Raw genomic sequence first — 17,213 nt, 5'->3', positions numbered from 1 at the left:
CACTGTCAGCAACAGGGCTCACAGCTGGAGCTGTGAAATTGACAAGAATGTCTGTTTCCAGTAGGTTCCCTGGGGTGAAATTGAGCTTTGTGTGGGGCTCACAGCTGGTCTCGCTCACCCCAGCTGTCAGCCCAGCGTGGGGCTCACACCAGGAACCCTCCCCCCACCCCCATACTCCTGGGTTACAGCCTGAGCTGGAGCCGAGCTGTGAGCCTGGCACAGGGCTCAATTTCTACTCCTGGGGGAATTCTGCGTCACTGCAAGGCGTACAGAATTCGCAGATTCCTTTGCTTCCCCACCGAAAAATGACTTTCTGATGGGGAAGCAATGGGAAGCCCCAAGAGTGGTCACGTGCCCCTCCCCAGCAGCACAGGCGCGTGGTTTCAGGCATCCAGAGTGGCTTGTGGAGAGGTAAATCACTGCGGCGTTGTTGGGGACGCCTGCCCATGCTGGGTCAGACACCCTCCCCCCCCCCCCCTCCCCATCCGCCCAACCCCCGTGCATCTGGTCCCCCCCCACCAAACCCAGATCCCTGCTGCCGAGCCTCACCCACTGCTACCAGAAACCCCCTTCCTTCCCCCCCCCCCCCCCCACGACCTTCCTGAAGCCCTACCTGGGGCTGGGGATGCCCTGGCTGATGGCTCCTACCCTGTGCTGGGCTCAGCTGCTAGTCCCGACTGGGCTGGGGGTGTAGGAGGAGTGCACTTCTCCTGCATGGAATGGCCAGGGCCAGCCAGAGCCACCTCAGAAACCTCCCCCGCTTCCTGCACCTCAGCCATGGGGGAGAGGGGTAACTATATGGGGAGCTGCTCCCCCATCTATCCAAGCCCTGTGCATCCAGATGCCCCCAGACCCTCCCCACAGGGCCACACACACTCAACCCCCCACCCCGATGAGTCCTACCCCCTATGTACCTGAACCCCTCCCACTAAGGCCCCCACACCCAGACCCCCCGATGAACCCCATCTCTCCACACCCAGACCCCCCCCCCCTCGCTAGCCCTAACCACCTTCACTGGATCCCCCTGCAGAGTCCCATTGCTCCTGCACCTGGAACCCTCCCAACGAGCTCTTGTGCATCCAGATCTCCCCCTCCCCCCCCTGCACCTGGACCCCCCACTGAGCCCCCTGTACACATATTGCCCCACTCAGAACTCTCTCACCTCACACCTGGGTTCCCCACACTAAGCACGTCCACACTTGAATCCTGCTGGGCTCCAGATGTGAGCCTTGTGCAGCTGTCAGTGCCCCACTTCAGTCAGGGCAAGGGCTCCTAGTGAGTACAGCAGGAGGGTAGTATGGACACCAACAGCCGATTGAATTACTGTGGTGGCTGTAGATCGACCTAAATTAAGTTGACCTAATTTTGTAGTTTAGACAAGTCCTTAGACATGGAGAGGTTATGTCACTTGCTTAGATCACACAATGAGGCAGTGGCAGAAATGAAAACAGAACTCTGAAGCCCTGACTCTTCTTCTGTAACCACTAGACTATACTGTGTTTGAGAATATATTTACCAGTATTCTAATAAACATGGTATTTTTTTATTCAGTGTGTAGTGTAAAAAATATACTCTTGTGTCCAAATAATGTTAAACAGCAAAAGGTTCTAGGTAAGCTTGGCAGAATTCAACTTTTCTATAATTTTGATGGATAATATCAATATTTATTTTTAAGTATTTTTAAAGATTGTTTTTTATCAATATTAAATTTTCACAATTGTACAAAATTATGGGTTTTAAGAATTTTTTCTATTAGTGATTTAAATGTTTACAGTTTCAGGAAACTATGAGGCGGGTCAAAATTATTTCATGACAGAAGATCTTGAAATTGAAAAAGTTAAGGTTTTAAAACAGTGTCAACATATGTGAAAATATACCAAGTAAATATCATTTAATCAACAAGTCAGACCTGTTTTTACTATTCATTTGCTATTCCATTTGTAACAAGCCTAATCCAAAATCAGAGTAAAATATAACTGGATTTTGACTCTGATAAATCCTCAAGTAGCATTTTTCTTTCTTTGCCTATCTGTAAAGTTTGATTATCATCTATGGAAATATTTTTTCATTGGTTTGTGTGCATATGGTGAAATTGATATTTTCCGACATTTATCTATTAAAAATCTAATCCTTCCAAGCCTACTTTTAGGCCAGTATTTTCATAAACAGGAGCCTAAAGTTAGGCATCCAGGGTGGAACTGTGCTTTTCAAAATTATGTCACTTATTTAGGAGTCTGTAAGGAATTTGAAATCTAACTTTCGACTCCTGATTTTGAAAATCTTGACCTTACTTCCCAATTAATAATACTCTCAGGATTATATAACTTAGTATTTGATGTTTGCACCAAAATGTATGGGTACCTCACAGGACAAGTACAGATAGGGCTCTTTATAGAACAGTAAAGAACTCTCATTTTGACATATCCAGCACTTCGGGTGGTTTTTCATTTTGTTCCTTATTTTACTAAATTATTGACTAAGAGTAAAATATTTTAAAGCATGTAAATGATTTAGGAGCCGAAGTCCCACTGACTTTCAGTTAACTATAAACCTATAAATTGCTAAATCCATTTTAAAAATGGGACTTGTACACTTCATCCTAATTTTAAAACTGAGTTTGATTACAGTAAGCTTCCTTTAATTATGGAGGCTCAGTAGCGACTCCATTTTTAAGGTGTGTGAGATTTGCCCTTAAGTTAGGATTAAAACTCCCTATTGACAATTTCATTATTGAATTTTAATCTCCAGATTTAACATAACTCTTCAGAGGACAATTGTATTTACTATAATAGTTTTTACTAACTTTTTTTTTTTTTTTTTAAATAAAGAAACAGTAAAAATGTCCCCCCTTGAATTGACAGGAAATGGTGGCAGGTGGAAGAAGGATGCAGTCATGCAAGGTTTAGACAGTTCAGAGAGGACAAGCAGGAGCACCCGAGTGGAGGGAAGCATTCATGGAAGTGGGGTTTTTACTGGTGTAGGATTTGTTTTGGCAAGAACAACATAAAAAGAAACCAGTTCTGATAAGGCTTCAGTAGCATGTTTTCACAAGACCCACTAAACATAGGTGCTGCAGTGCACACAATTCTGTATTACAGTTCCAGGGTTCTGGGCATTACTCTGTTCTAAGGGTGAATTTTCACATATAGATTCCCATAATAGTAATGAATACTTCCACAGTGTACTTTAAGTAGCAGCCCATAAATGATGCAGTGCTATCTTTACCAAGTTTTGACTCAATGTGCTTCTTATAAAGCTGGAATATTAAATCCCAGGAAGCATTAATTCATCCTCAACTATAGCAAAGCTGCTGGGGCCATTGTGAAATAAGGACAGCTGAATTGCTGAAAGAGTATGTGAGCCAAATTCCTGGATTTTGGTTTAAACCAGATTCTCTCCAATTTTTATTCCTATATAATTTAAGATTTTTTTTATTCTCTGACCAAACCCTGAACACTTAATTGTCTCATGAAAGTATTTGTTTTTATAAATGCACATAGTTTTCTGGTGGTTCAGCAGATATATTTAGGCATAGAGATAAATTAGTAATTTAAATGGCACAATAAATTACACACAGTACTGCATAGCTCTAGTTATGTCTAGAGTGTTAATGAGCCCACTTGTACCTAATTGTAATCTTTAGATGTGCCTGGTTTAATTCTTACGGTAATATGTGATCTTTGTTTGGACTGTGGGTTTTGGACTGACACCCGCAGGCAGTTTTCTTTTGCATTTGGGATGTAGTCCTTGGAGCTAAAAATAATATCAACAGCATATTTCATAATTTAATCTCTTTTTCATTTAAATATGTGCTATAAAATGGAGACTTTGTACAAATATATCTGTCTATATATCATAGAAAATCTAATATGCTGGTACAACATCCAATGAAAATCTTATATATAGGGAGGGGGAGAGAGAGATTGGAAATGAATTTCATATTGGGAGAAAGTAAGAGATTAATGGCCTGGGACTGGCTAGGAGCCATCTGAAAGCAAGCACTGTGTAACCTTCTTCAAGGCAGTTCTGCCAGGTCCCATAGCTCTTGACCTTGTGTTCCTTTCCTGAGTCTTGTGCACAGACTACCAATACTACTGAACTATTGCAAATTATGGTTTTGCAGTGTTAACAAATGTCCATTAGTCTACTGGGATAAGCCTATTCTATTTTGTTTTCACTTGTGACTCAAATCTGAATTTCAGACCGAGTGTCCCGAGGTGGAAGATTAATGCATGTAGCCGTGAATGTCATTTAGCTCTAGGACAGTTCTTTTCAATGCTGTTTTATTCTTTATCTTAACAGTCATATTGTGGTTCTTCCATTTATAATGCTTGTTGATATTAACAGTTGCAGAAATAGTGAAAGAGCTTGAAAACAATGAGAAAACTCGGACTCAACTTGAATTTAATAAAGCTGGTGAAAATGTAAGTTTATTATCTCTGTACTAAAAGAGTTATGGAGTGGGACATGAAGCATTTTTACATATTACTTCATTAAAGGAATTGCTGGTTCCTTTCAGTGTGCTAAAATATTCAACTGGAAAACCATTTATGTCTGGGGCTAAATCCTACCCAACTCAATCCTTCTGAGCAGGGAGAGGGAATCATGGTGATGGTGGTACTTCTAACAGGACAGCACTGTTATTGGTACATGGCAGGATGGCTTTGGGGAGGGAAAGGGGGAGCAGAATGCTTGGTGCCAAGTCACTACAGCTCTTTTACATTTAAATTAACCATTAGTAGCATATTCAAGATATTTGTGTGGGTGTATTTTAAATAACTAGTGTAAAACAATTTACAGTTAAAATGTCATATCGCTTATTGTTAAGGGGAATACTAGTTTGTGTAGTACTGATGCTTCTACGGTCAAACCACCTACACTTGAGTATTTTATGACTGCAATAAAAATACTGAAGGGTTTTTATAAAGTGAGATAAAGATACTGACCTGGCCTTGAACCAATCAGAAGACTGGAGGGAGGCCTTAAGGAAGGTCTATTTTTGTTCTGTTTAGTCTCCTTACCCAGCTTGGCATTCTCCTGCTGCTCTTGTGAAAGTAGAGCAAAGGGACACTTTATAAATAGCCCAGGTATATATTAAATGTTAACAGGTAGGGCTGATCAGAGATGGTGGGAAGGAGCTGGACAATTGATCTTCTCCCACATAGGGTTGACGTAGTGTCTAAAGAGTGGGGGTAAAAAGGAATATTTCCTCTGGTTCAAAGGTAAGTTTCCTTCATGTTCTGACATTACAGCTTGTGTTTTTAAAATGTTCTTATATCCATTTTCTTCAAATGAACATTTTGTATCACTTTGCAGAGCATGACATTTACAAAGGACCAGACAGAAAAGGAAATAGATGAGATTCACACCGATTATCGTAAGTAATACAACTTTTGCATTTTGTTTTAAAAACTCCCATTCTTTGCTGTAGGCATACGTGCAAGTATAAAAATAGCCTCTCTGTGTCTCAGTTCTCCATCTGTTTAAAAAAAAAAATGAGGACAGTAATATTTCTCTGTCTTTACGGGGTGTTGTGAGGCATTAATATACAATCGATATTGTGAGGCACTCAGATAGTGTGGGTGGAGGCTATATATCTTAGGCAGAGCATGATCTTCCTCCCTCACTGAAGAAGATAATTAACTAATGCATCCAGTACAGTTTCTGGACCATACCTAGGCCTAAACCCAAGCTGACAGGGCTCAAGAATTCTTGAAGTTGAAGGATTCCGTTGCAGTTGTCTCAGTACTACATTCCCAATAACCTACTTCAAAAAGGGAAGATTCAGTATGCAGTAATTACAGTTTGTCCCCAGCAGCAGTTGGTGTGTTGAAAAATCTTTTCTTTGAGACCCTGGCACCTAAATAAAGGGTAAGTTTTTAACAGTGAGGGTAACTAACCATTGGAACAATTTACCAAGGGTCCTGGTGGATTCTCCTTCACTGGCCATTTTTAAAAGAGATGTTCAAGGAATTTTTTGCGGGAAGTTCTTCTGGCCTGTGTTACACAGGAGGTCAGACTAGATTATCACAATGGTCCCTTCGGGCCTGGGAATCTATGAACCTGTCCTTCCAGAAGGGAAATGTTCAATTCCATTAACAAGACCAATTACTTACTAGATTTTCCAGCAAGAGGATGGGTTTTCTTGCTATTTAAAAATGTATTATGTAGTGTGCATTTTATTCCATTTATACTCTGATCCTTCAAAGTTCCTAACATCTCCTAAGAGAGGGAATTAGGAGCTTTTGGTACCACTTGGGATGCACCCTTATTGACTGGGTTGCATTCTTGCATTCAGATTGTTGGACCTACATCCAGTTTTCCATAACTTGCTGCAGAAATTGCATTCAGTATATTGATTTCCCTGTTACTCGTTGTGTATTTGCTGGGTTATAAGTAGAACATTCACGATCCTTAGCTCTTGAATTGTAATTTTGTTGTTCTTGGATTTTTTTCCTCTCCTGTCTACCCCAGTCATTTCACTTCATCGGCAGTCTGCTTGGAAACTTAAGCAATCTCAACAGTGAGCCATATCCCACCAATACAATTTTCAACGTTTTACAGGAGCATTACTGTAATAGGTCCTTGCCGGAGCTCGACCCTTCCGGGCAGGAGGGGAGCCACACCGACTCACTACTGTGGGAACAAGCAGTCCGTTAGTCCAGAAGCTCCGGCCCTCTGGTGCAGGGGCGGAGCAAAGCCGACAGCTAGCTCAGGGCTCAGGCCCTCAGGCAGGGGCTGAGCAGACAACCGGGAGTTCGGGGCTCAGGCCCTCTGGTGCGGGGGCTGAGCCGTCAACAGTCAGTTCCAGGCTCAGGCCCTTGGGTGCAGGGGCGGAGCCGACAACAGTTAGTTCCAGGCTCCGGCCCTCTGGTGCAGGGGCGGAGCTGACAACAGTTAATTCAGGGCTCAGGCCCTCTGGTGCAGGGGCTGAGCAAGCAAACAGGTAAGGAGCCCAGGCCCTGGATCAGGGCGGGGCACACACAGTTAGCTCAGGCCCTTGGTTGCAGGGGCTGAGCAAGCAAGCAATCAAAGAGCCCAGGCCCTGGATCAGGGCGGGCACACAGGGATAGCTCAGGCCCTTGGTTGCAGGGGCTGAGCGGGCAAACAGTTAAGAAGCCCAGGCCCTGGATCAGGGCGGGGCACACACAGTTATGGCTCAGGCCCTTGGTTGCAGGGGCTGAGCAGGCAAACAGTCAAAGTACGCCTAGGCTCCTACAGCCGAGCGTTAGGTGAGGGGGAAGCCTGCCACCCGTGAGCTGGGGTGGCAGGGGGGAACGCAGGCCCACCCACTCCACTGCGTTCCAGCCCGGGGCCCTAGCAGCGGTTACTGCCGCTGCTGGTCAGTGGGGGATCCAGACCGCAACACACTGACATTGGCTCACATTCGTCTGCAGCCTGACCGGGGTTGGCTATCCCCGGGCTACTTCCAGGTTCCCCCTCAGGGCCTACCTCGTTTGTCGCACCGGGCTCAGGCCAGTCCAGCTGCATGGGCTCCTCTCGGCCAGGGCTTGGTGGCAGGTCCGGCAGCTCCGTCGGGAAATCCGGCCAGTTGCACTCGGGCGGCTCCTCCGGGTAACAGCAGGGGCAGAGGGGTTCTGGTGCGGTCTCGCCTTCAGGGTTAGTGTGGGGGGGTTCCCAGGGTTCCTCCCAGCGACGGGAGCGGACGGGCTCCGGTGGCTCCTCCTCGTAGCGGGCCCGGGGTAGCTCTGGCCAGTTAGGGCTCGGGCCTCGGAGGTCTCCCGGCCGCACGTCTGCTCCCTGTGGTGGCTGGCCGCTGACTGAGCTCTGGCGGCCGGCCTTTATACTTCCTGTCCCGCCCCTTGACTTCCGGGGGGCGGGAACAGGCAGCGGTGGCTCCACCCACTCCGGTGCCTGCACGGGGGCTCCCTCTTCTGGGCAGGAGGGGAGCCATACCGACTCACTACAATTACATTTTAATGTCTCCCATTTTGAGCATGGAGTAGCTGTGCAATGAAAGGATAGTTTGTCCTGGTTATATTTAAGGATCCATTTAAAACTGTAATGGGGCCATATTTCCTGTTTCTACCTATCTTTCCTCCAATGCCTTAGGGCCAAACTAATCCCTAGAGCAGGGGTCGGCAACGTTTGGCACGCGGCTCGCCAGGGTAAGCACCCTGGTGGGCTGGGCCAGTTTATTTACTTGCTGATGCGGCAGGTTCGACCGATCACGGCCCCCACTCGCTGCGTTTCGCCGTCCCGGGCCAATGGAGGCGGCGAGAAGCAGCACGGGTGAGGGATGTGCTGGCTGCGGCTTCCCGCTGCCCCCATTGGCCTGGGACGGCGAACTGCGGCAAGTGGGGGCCACGATCGGATGAACCTGCTGCGTCAGCAGGTAAATAAACTGGCCCGGCCCGCCAGGGTGCTTACCCTGGCGAGCCGCATGCCAAACGTTGCCGACCCCTGCCCTAGAGTTTTGCAACTCTGCATTTATTAGATACAATTCTGATGATGTTCATATAGTTGCAACCATTATGCCAAGCCTGAATTTGGGCTTGAATTGTAGGCAAACCTTCTTCTTTTTAACTTTTTAACAGTTTTATTTCAGTTATATTTATTTATATCTCTGCATACACATTGTTGTTGGTTTTAGATCTTAAGCAGTTTCATTTAAGTCAAAACAATTCATTAATTATAGTTCTGCTTCCATGCAAAAATGTCTCCTAATACAATTCAGGGGAACAGAAATGCATAAATTCTGATTGTTAAACTTAATGGTTTCTAAAAGGCATGCTTTCCTAATTCTGACAAGCGTCTAGTAGCTCTTTAAGGGACTGATCCAAAATCCATTTAAGTCATGTGTTTGAACAAAGGATCATGGGCTGCTGAGGACAAGTCTCAAAATGTATCCAGACTTAGACTCCAGACTTAGACTCCAATCCTGAAAAGTTAGAGGACATTTCAGAATTTAAAAGACTTTCACTAGGTATGTTTTTGTCTGTAATATGGAGGGGCTTCAGGGTTTTAATATATAGCATGGAACACTTTCATCCTTTTAATTTAGTACGTTTGCCTCCAAAGGTTCCAAATTCATAGCTGAATTCATGTTCATTCTTTGGCTTCCTGCTGGCACGAGTTCCATAACATGCTAAAATATTCCATATGCCGTATTATTTCTTTTGTTGTATTCTTCAGTATGAAACTTGCGACGAGGTGGTATTTCCTTCAACAACCTCTTTAAAAGGCTCAAAGTAGCCAGAAGCAAGACCCATTTTCTTCTATGGAGTACAGTTTGCCATACTGTTGGCAAATGGTGAAGTACGAAATCCCCTCTTCAGGTATATGTTAAGTGTTTAGAATGACAAATCAATATTTTTTGGCTCAGTAATCTGAATGAGTGTTTGTATGCCTGCTGCTAAAGGCCACTTGAGCTGCTACGAGAATCTGTACCTTTAAAAATAAAAAAATTAAAGGTGATTCTTTGTGTGTCAGAGTGGATCCCAGTGTAAGTGTGCCTGTGTTTCATGTACACAACCTCAGAATCTTTTGAATAGCTGGGTCTATCAGGGCGGCACATTCTCAGCAAATTCTCCATTTGCCACTCCTCCTCGCACCCCAGTAATTGAGGGACGTGAGGCTCAAGCTGCACTTCTTCTTGCCCTGCCATAAGTAGGGGCAAAGCAAGCCCAGATGATGTTCCAGCTGCCCGCTCCATGCAAAGACTCATCTTTTTCTCCTAGCAAGGCAGTTGCACCAACCCTAACTCACCTCTGGAAGACTTTAGGGCATTCCAGGAGCTTCTAACAAGACAGCAGACACCTTGGAAATTGAGATGTCAGTAATCCAAGAGAACATACACAAGCTGTTCAACATCTTGAGCTTCTCAGTGCCCACAAAGATTGCCCTGCTGGTTACAAGGGCAAGTTGGAGACTGCAAAGAATCACTGGCACATGCTGGCCTCACTTCTTCTAACTTTGAAGCAAGTGCAAAAACATTACCAAGTCCCGCCTAAGGACTTTGAACAGTTCTTCTCACATCCCACACCAGGATTTCCAGTCCTTTCGGTGATTCAGGGGAGACAACAAAACAAAGATCAACTAAAGGGACCCCAAAGAATAAGGATCTCAAGAAGCTGGATCTTTTGGGGTGGAAAAAAGGCCTACTCGGCCTCCCTGCAAGTTAGAACCACTCATTATCAAGCTCTGTTTTGCAAAATGGAGCTTCCTGATATTGGAATGGGTGACCCTCTTCCTGTTGAGGCTCCCACAAGAGTGCCGGTAGGAACTCAAAGACCCCATCAAAGAAGGGCAAATAGTAGCCAGAACATTGCACTTCAGTCTGATTCCCAGAGGCAGTAGGTTTGAAGAGATGGTTGTGAGCCACACTGAATCCAAGTTCCTATAGCCAATCTTCGGAAATTGCCTCATCCCTTTCCATTGGCCAGGGATCACAGCTGACAAATGGGTGATAGACATCATTACTTATGGCTACCCCATCCAGTTCTTCTCTTTACTCCCTACCTGCCTTCTTCACTGTCTCTTTGGGGAATCTTCTCACAAGAGCCAGTTGCAACAAAAAACAAACAAACAAACAAAAAGTGGCCTCATTGCTCTGTCTAGGAGCCATAGAAAAGGTTTTGGGGGATTACAGGCGCAGATATTTCCACATTCTGAAGAAGAAAGGGGGAGAGGTCTTTGTCCTGTCTTAGACCTGGGGAGACTGAATACATACATATGCTGCCTCAGCTTCAGAATGGTAACACTTCCCTCATCATTCCAGCTCCTCAGCCTCACGACTGGTTTGTGACTGTCGACTTGCAGGATACGTACTTCCACATCACCATCCACCCAGCCCACAGGAAGCACCTCAGATTTACAGTGGGACAGAATCATTACCAGTACATGGTACTGCTTTTTGGATTCTCTACCTCATCAAGCGACTTCACAAAGTGCCTTGCTATGGTGGCAGCACTCCTAAGGAGGAGAGGCATCCGCACCTATTGGTATTTAGTCGACTGATCGATCAGAGGCAAATCCTATCACAAAACTCTGGCAAATATAAATTATACCTCAAAAAGAAGAACAGGAGTACTTGTGGCACCTTAGAGACTAACAAATTTATTAGAGCATAAGCTTTCGTGGACTACAGCCCACTTCTTCGGATGCATATAGAATGGAACATATATTGAGGAGATATATATACACACATACAGAGAGCATAAACAGGTGGGAGTTGTCTTATCAACTCTGAGAGGCCAATTAATTAAGAGGAGAAAAAAAAAAAACTTTTGAAGTGATAATCAAGCTAGCCCAGTACAGACAGTTTGATAACTGTAATGATGTTGATAACTGTCTGTTTGTTTGTTTGTTTTTTGTTGCAACTGGCTCTTGTGAGAAGATTCCCCAAAGAGACAGTGAAGAAGGCAGGTAGGGAGTAAAGAGAAGAACTGGATGGGGTAGCCATAAGTAATGACAGTTTGATAACTGTCTGTACTGGGCTAGCTTGATTATCACTTCAAAAGTTTTTTTTTTCTTCTCTTAATTAATTGGCCTCTCAGAGTTGGTAAGACAACTCCCACCTGTTTATGCTCTCTGTATGTGTGTATATATATCTCCTCAATATATGTTCCATTCTATATGCATCCGAAGAAGTGGGCTGTAGTCCACGAAAGCTTATGCTCTAATAAATTTGTTAGTCTCTAAGGTGCCACAAGTACTCCTGTTCTTCTTTTTGCGGATACAGACTAACACGGCTGCTACTCTGAAACCTATAAATTATACCTGTGACAGATATGAGACCTTGGAAGCGTAAGGTGTTAAAATGACTATATTTAAAGTACCAGATAGGCATGGATTTTTGGGACAATGTGTTAAGTGAGTTTCCTGGGGCATAGCTAATGCAAATTCCCAAACCCCGGTTATTAAAAAACCTAGCTTTTTGAACCTGCACCCTGTGGATAGTGGTGATTACTTGTTCCTGGACACTGGATATTAAAGGTCCTAGCTATATAAAGAATCAGCTGAACTTTCCAGTTGGGGTCTGGTACTTGATCTAAAAACTGACATGAGCTTGTAACCAAGGAGGGGAAAAACCTCATTTCTGGGGTCTGAAATACTGGGGTTGGAGTTAAGGGTGACCTCTGGTAAGCTTTTAGTATGCATGTAGATTATTATTTTTGTTTTCTCTGTAAAGCTTTTGCATTAAGAATGAAATGCACCTTGCTTTATGAAGGCTGGTTGGTAACTGGTATACGCTGTTGTAGCTCCTGGAGAAGGAGTTAACCACAGGTTAACTGGACCCTGGTTAGAATTGGTGGAAATAACAGTGAGGTTCAGAGAGACTCAAACCTAAATCCACAGTCTGAAGGGAGAGAGACACGGGTCTCTGCCCCAAGAGAGATGGTAGCTGGGAGGCCTAAAACCTTAAGTGGGTGCCCTCAAGGAAGACCAGGAGTGGGTGTGTGTGTCAAAGGTGCCGTTAACTCTGAAACTGTAGCAATAGTCTTTCCCGGTTTACCGAACTGGGCCACCTGGTGAACTATGAGAAATTGTCTCTTTCCATTCCCGATGACAGAATTCATAGGAGCCAGGGTAGAGTTCAAAACAGCAAGAGTGTACTTACCTCAGGACAGGTTTATCTCACTAAGGTCATTAATAAACAGGGTGGTAGCATGTCCTATTATGATGTTATGGACCTGCTTACATTATTAGGCCACGTATTAGTGGGTACATCTGTAACAGCACTTGACAGACTTCACTTGAGGCCTCTACAACTTTGGCTCAGGTCCATCTACTCTCTCACCAGGCATAGGCTGAGCAAGGGAGTAATAATTCTGGCTTTTGTCCTAAAGGCACTGACCTGTTGGCTACACCTCAACAGTGTCCAGAAAGGAGTACCACTCAAAACCCTGTCCCCTTCTAGAGCTTTGGTTATGGATGTGTCTGGAACAGGCTTGGTAGGGGGACATGGTCCCTAGAAGACAGGAGATTACATATAAATGCCCTGGAACTGATATCCATTATACTGGTGTGTATGGTGTTCCTCCCAGTCTTAGGGCTCTGACTGATGCTGTCAGATCACACACTAGAGATGTGCTACATAAACAAGAATGGGGCCAGGCCTCCTTTCCCTGCCCAGTGAAGAGGTGATTGAGCTATGGAATTGCTACTGCCTACACAGTATAGCCCCGATATCCCTGCATCCTCTGGGGTCGAGCAACAACTTGGCAGATTTCCTAAGTAGAGAAACTGCCGCCAACTAGAAGTAGTCACTACTGAAGTCTGTCCAGTTGATATTCCACCAATGGGGGGAAATCTGGTGATAACCTGATCGTTTCTGGGGGCAGCACCAAATGTCCCAACCTCTGTTTCAGAGGGGCCATAAACCTTCCTTCTGCACTAGAATCAGGGAAATTTTTATGCTTTCACACCAATCCTACTGATATCTAAGGTGATTGCCAAACTCAGAGACCAGGCCAAGTGCATCCTTATATCTCCCTATCGGCCAAGACGTTCCGGCTGATGGACCTGCTCAGAATATTCTTGAAACCCCCTGGATCAGGCTATTGAACTGTTGACACCTTGCAAGATCATGGTCAAGTGTTCCATCCAGACCCAATGATGCTATAGTTGCTAATCTGGATGCTGGCTGGCTGAGTACTATGGGAAGAGACTGCTCTTTGTTCCTTTGTAATATAAGGCAGGAAGCTATTCACAAGAAAAGCTTCTTCCTTTAGATGGAAGCTCCAATTTGGCCTACACCTAGTGCAGTCCCTAATACCGAAGATTCTGGATTTGTAGTTGAAGCACTCTGTACTCTCAGTTCACTCATGCTCTGTCTAGTGGGAATATTGGTATATCATCCTCTGACACAGTTGTTGTCAGTCTTCTTTCATCCAACGATATCCAAGTGTCATAAGGGCCTAATGCGTACCTATCCACTGGTTGCCAAATCCACTCTGGCATGGGATCTCAACATCATCCTGCTTAAGTTTTTATGAAGCCTTCCTTTGAGCACCTCCTTGGAGAGCTCCATTCACCATTTTACCCTTGGAATAGTCTTTCTTGTGGCCATCACTGTGGCCATAAGAGTAAATGAGCTTAAGCCATTCATAATGGAATGGCCATATACTGTGTGCCATAAAGACAAGGTGATGTGAAAGATATTCTTAAGGTGCTTTTTCAGTTCCACATAAACCAATCTATTGCCTTATCCTGAGGTCTTACCAAAACTGCATTCCATGAATGGGGAGAAGAAGCAACATACCCTGGATGTTTCCAGAGCTCTCCAATGTTACATTGACAGAACTAAATCTTTCAGACTGTCACCGCATTTATTTGTGACTACAGCTGATCAATCCAAATGCCAGGCTATTTCTTCAGACTGTCGAATGGATAATTCAGTGTACCTCACTGTGCTTTCAGCTGCCAGATGTGTGGACCCCACTGACTATCAAGTCTCACTCAACCACAGCCCAAGTAACATCCTTGGCCTGTCTCTGTAACGTGCTGATATCTGAAGTTTACAAAGCTGCTACATGGAGAAATCTGCTCATATTTGTCAAACGTTATGCCCTGGACTTGACTGGTAGGTCCAATGCCAGAATTGGAAGAGTGGCAGTCCTCTCTAATTGACTGATGCAGCTGATACTCCTCTTTCCCATCATCTTGAAGAGGATACTGCTTGCTAGTCACAGTAGAATCAACACTGACCCATTCTCAAAGAAGAGAAAACAGTCACAGTGGTTCTTCAAGATGTTGTGAGCGTGAGTTCCGTGGCTCATCTTCCGTTCCCACTTTAGGAGTCCTCAGCTAACATGAACTTCAAGTCGCGAGAGAACTGAAGGAGAGTTGCGCTTGCTCTGCCCTTTGTCCTAGCACAAGAGCAGGAGGAGACATAGGGCAAGCTGTGGCCTCACCAGACACTACTATTCAAAAGAATCTCGACTCATGCGCATGAGATGAATGTGCACCTACAGCAGAATCCATAGTCACTCCAATATCTTGAAGAATTACTGGAGGGTAAGTAATTATTCTTTCCTTTCTGTAATAACACATGTACCTGCTGCTGTTCCCCTTGAAGTCAATGACCAAAGGATAGGGCCTTTTTTTATTGAATTTGGAGCTGGGAGGGTGCTCAGTTCTTCGCAGGATCAGGCTTCTGTTTTTTTCTGTAGATTTTCTTTCATTTGTACAAAAAAGTTCATTTTCTACTGTAGCTTTTTGTTGTGAATCTTTTTGTTTGCCTTGTGAGTCAGAGAGGTTTAGTGATTGATGTTGTGGGTTTTTTTAAACGTTTGTAATTGCATTTGCAGTTGTATTATCAAAATATCCACAATTCTTAAAAACATGTGCCTAGTGTAATTTCAGAGACTGCACACCAGTGGTTTATATTGTATGCTAGATGTGGCTTGTTTTCCAGGACATCACTTGTGTGATTTAAATGCTATGTAGCTGCACCACAAACTAAAAGAATACTGACAGAGGTGGAAAAAAATGCAAAGAGCCAGAAAAATATCTTAACCAATATGTATTGGTTTAATTCAGGCATTTTATATGCTAACTTTTTGATTGAAAAGAATTGTTCATGGTGTATTTATTTTCTGCCATCTGCAGCAAAAGGAAGGGTGTCAAATGTACAAGATAAGGGAATGCACCATTTTAAAATCTTTTTTCACCTGCAGTGAGTAAGAAAGCAGTTAGGATAAGCTAGGTCAAATCAATATCACAGAACTTGAATTCATAGTTAAATAAATTATTATTATTTAAATGTGCATGGCGCTTTACAGAACACTTAATAGACAGCATCCTTGCATTGAGGAGTTTAATTTCTGTCTAAATTAGTCAACTCCATTCACCACTGTGGTGTGTGAATATCTCCGATCTGATGCATAGGACAAGTTCTGATGGAAGAAGATGGGAGGCATCCTTGGTAGGAAGAGTAATGTTGAAAGGGTTGGCAGAAGAAGTGAGGTGGAAGGAGCTTGTTGTATGGATCATAGGAGGCACTTCCAAGAATATTTGTCTCCTAGATGGGAAAAAAAATCAAACTTCCAAAGGTTTTATTTGTTTATTGAACCTAAGATCTTTGCCAAGGCACCTCTGGTTTTTGTGAACAGATCACAGTGTGCTGATAATTCTTTAGCAGAGGGATATTCATAGAGGGATATTCAGATGAGACTTTTTGTTGTTATTGATTTTGATTATTTCATAAAAATCTGTTTTGTTAATTCATTTTCTATGCATCTTCTAACTTCCCTTTTTCTACCTGATCCAGTATTTGCATGCCAGAAAAATCTGGAACTTTGGAGGTCAGGGGAGTGTACTCCTCCTACACTCTGTGAAGAGCTAGGGAGCTCTATTTCCCGTTTGAGGGCTGAAAGACTAACTGATGAGTGAATAGGAGAGGAAAGGGTGACCGGAAGGGAAAGAGAATGTGAGTGGGACTAAGTTCTTGAGGAGGAGGAGAAAGAGTATGAAGAGGGAGAGAAGTGAGTGGGAATGGGAAGGGAGACTGGGCATTTGGCAGTGAGACAGAGGAGTGGAGAAGGAGTAGAAGGGAGCTGGGGCCAAAAACACCAACGGGGGCCTCTTCCAATATCTTACAGGGTGGGGGAAGGGGTAGGTGAAGGTGGGGTGTGGGGTGATGGAGGGAAGTGCTGCTATTCTTCTTTTTCACAGTGTGCACGCAAGCTGTTTTAGAGTAAACCGAGAGATGGAGGCTGAATTTCCAGGGGGAAGAAATCAGGGCTTGGAAGGGTACTTCTGTGTCAACTGGGTCAAAAGTTTGATTTCACAATTGCAGGATTCACAGCATTTTGGTTTCAATACCAGAAATTAGCTTTCCTAAGCACTGACGTTATAGGACTGAATATGAAAGGTATATTAGATTCCCAGTCTACTAACATGGACTTTGTTGAGTGGACAAGTCCAAATTGCTTGTTAGCTCAGTACGTTTTGCAGTGGAAGTAGGTCCAGAGGTAAGCCAATGGAGCTATGCTGATTTACTCCAGCTGAGGAGCTGACCCTTAGACTCCATTTATTTCTTCTGAGCGTTCAAATTAGTTTTTCTGCTGCGTGGTTAGGATAGGATCTGCCTCCTCAGTCCTCTGCACAATAAGTGCATTCAGGGCAGCATGTGAATGGCTTTTACAAAGAAGCAGCATAAAACACTGTTGTAGTCTACCATAAAGCATAAATATTAATCTGGATATAGGAGGAATTGTTTCCAGGCACCACTATTCAGTAGCTGT

General features: G+C 44.2%; 1 protein-coding gene across 8 annotated transcripts in view; it reads left to right on the top strand.

Annotated features, from left to right (window-relative positions):
• Positions 1-17,213, top strand: part of RAD18 (RAD18 E3 ubiquitin protein ligase) — a 122,795-nt gene that overhangs the window by 39,452 nt on the left and 66,130 nt on the right. For all 8 annotated transcript variants that reach the window (XM_042849887.2, XM_005288495.5, XM_024105008.3 and 5 more), the window contains exons 8-9: positions 4,348-4,424; positions 5,317-5,377. In XM_042849887.2, the coding sequence (XP_042705821.2) occupies positions 4,348-4,424; positions 5,317-5,377 (138 nt within the window). The remainder of the gene's footprint in view (positions 1-4,347; positions 4,425-5,316; positions 5,378-17,213) is intronic.

The sequence above is a fragment of the Chrysemys picta genome, chromosome 7, assembly GCF_011386835.1.
Source record: "Chrysemys picta bellii isolate R12L10 chromosome 7, ASM1138683v2, whole genome shotgun sequence".
In the NCBI taxonomy this organism is placed as follows: Eukaryota; Metazoa; Chordata; order Testudines; family Emydidae; genus Chrysemys; species Chrysemys picta.
This window is presented reverse-complemented; position numbering and strand designations above follow the sequence as displayed.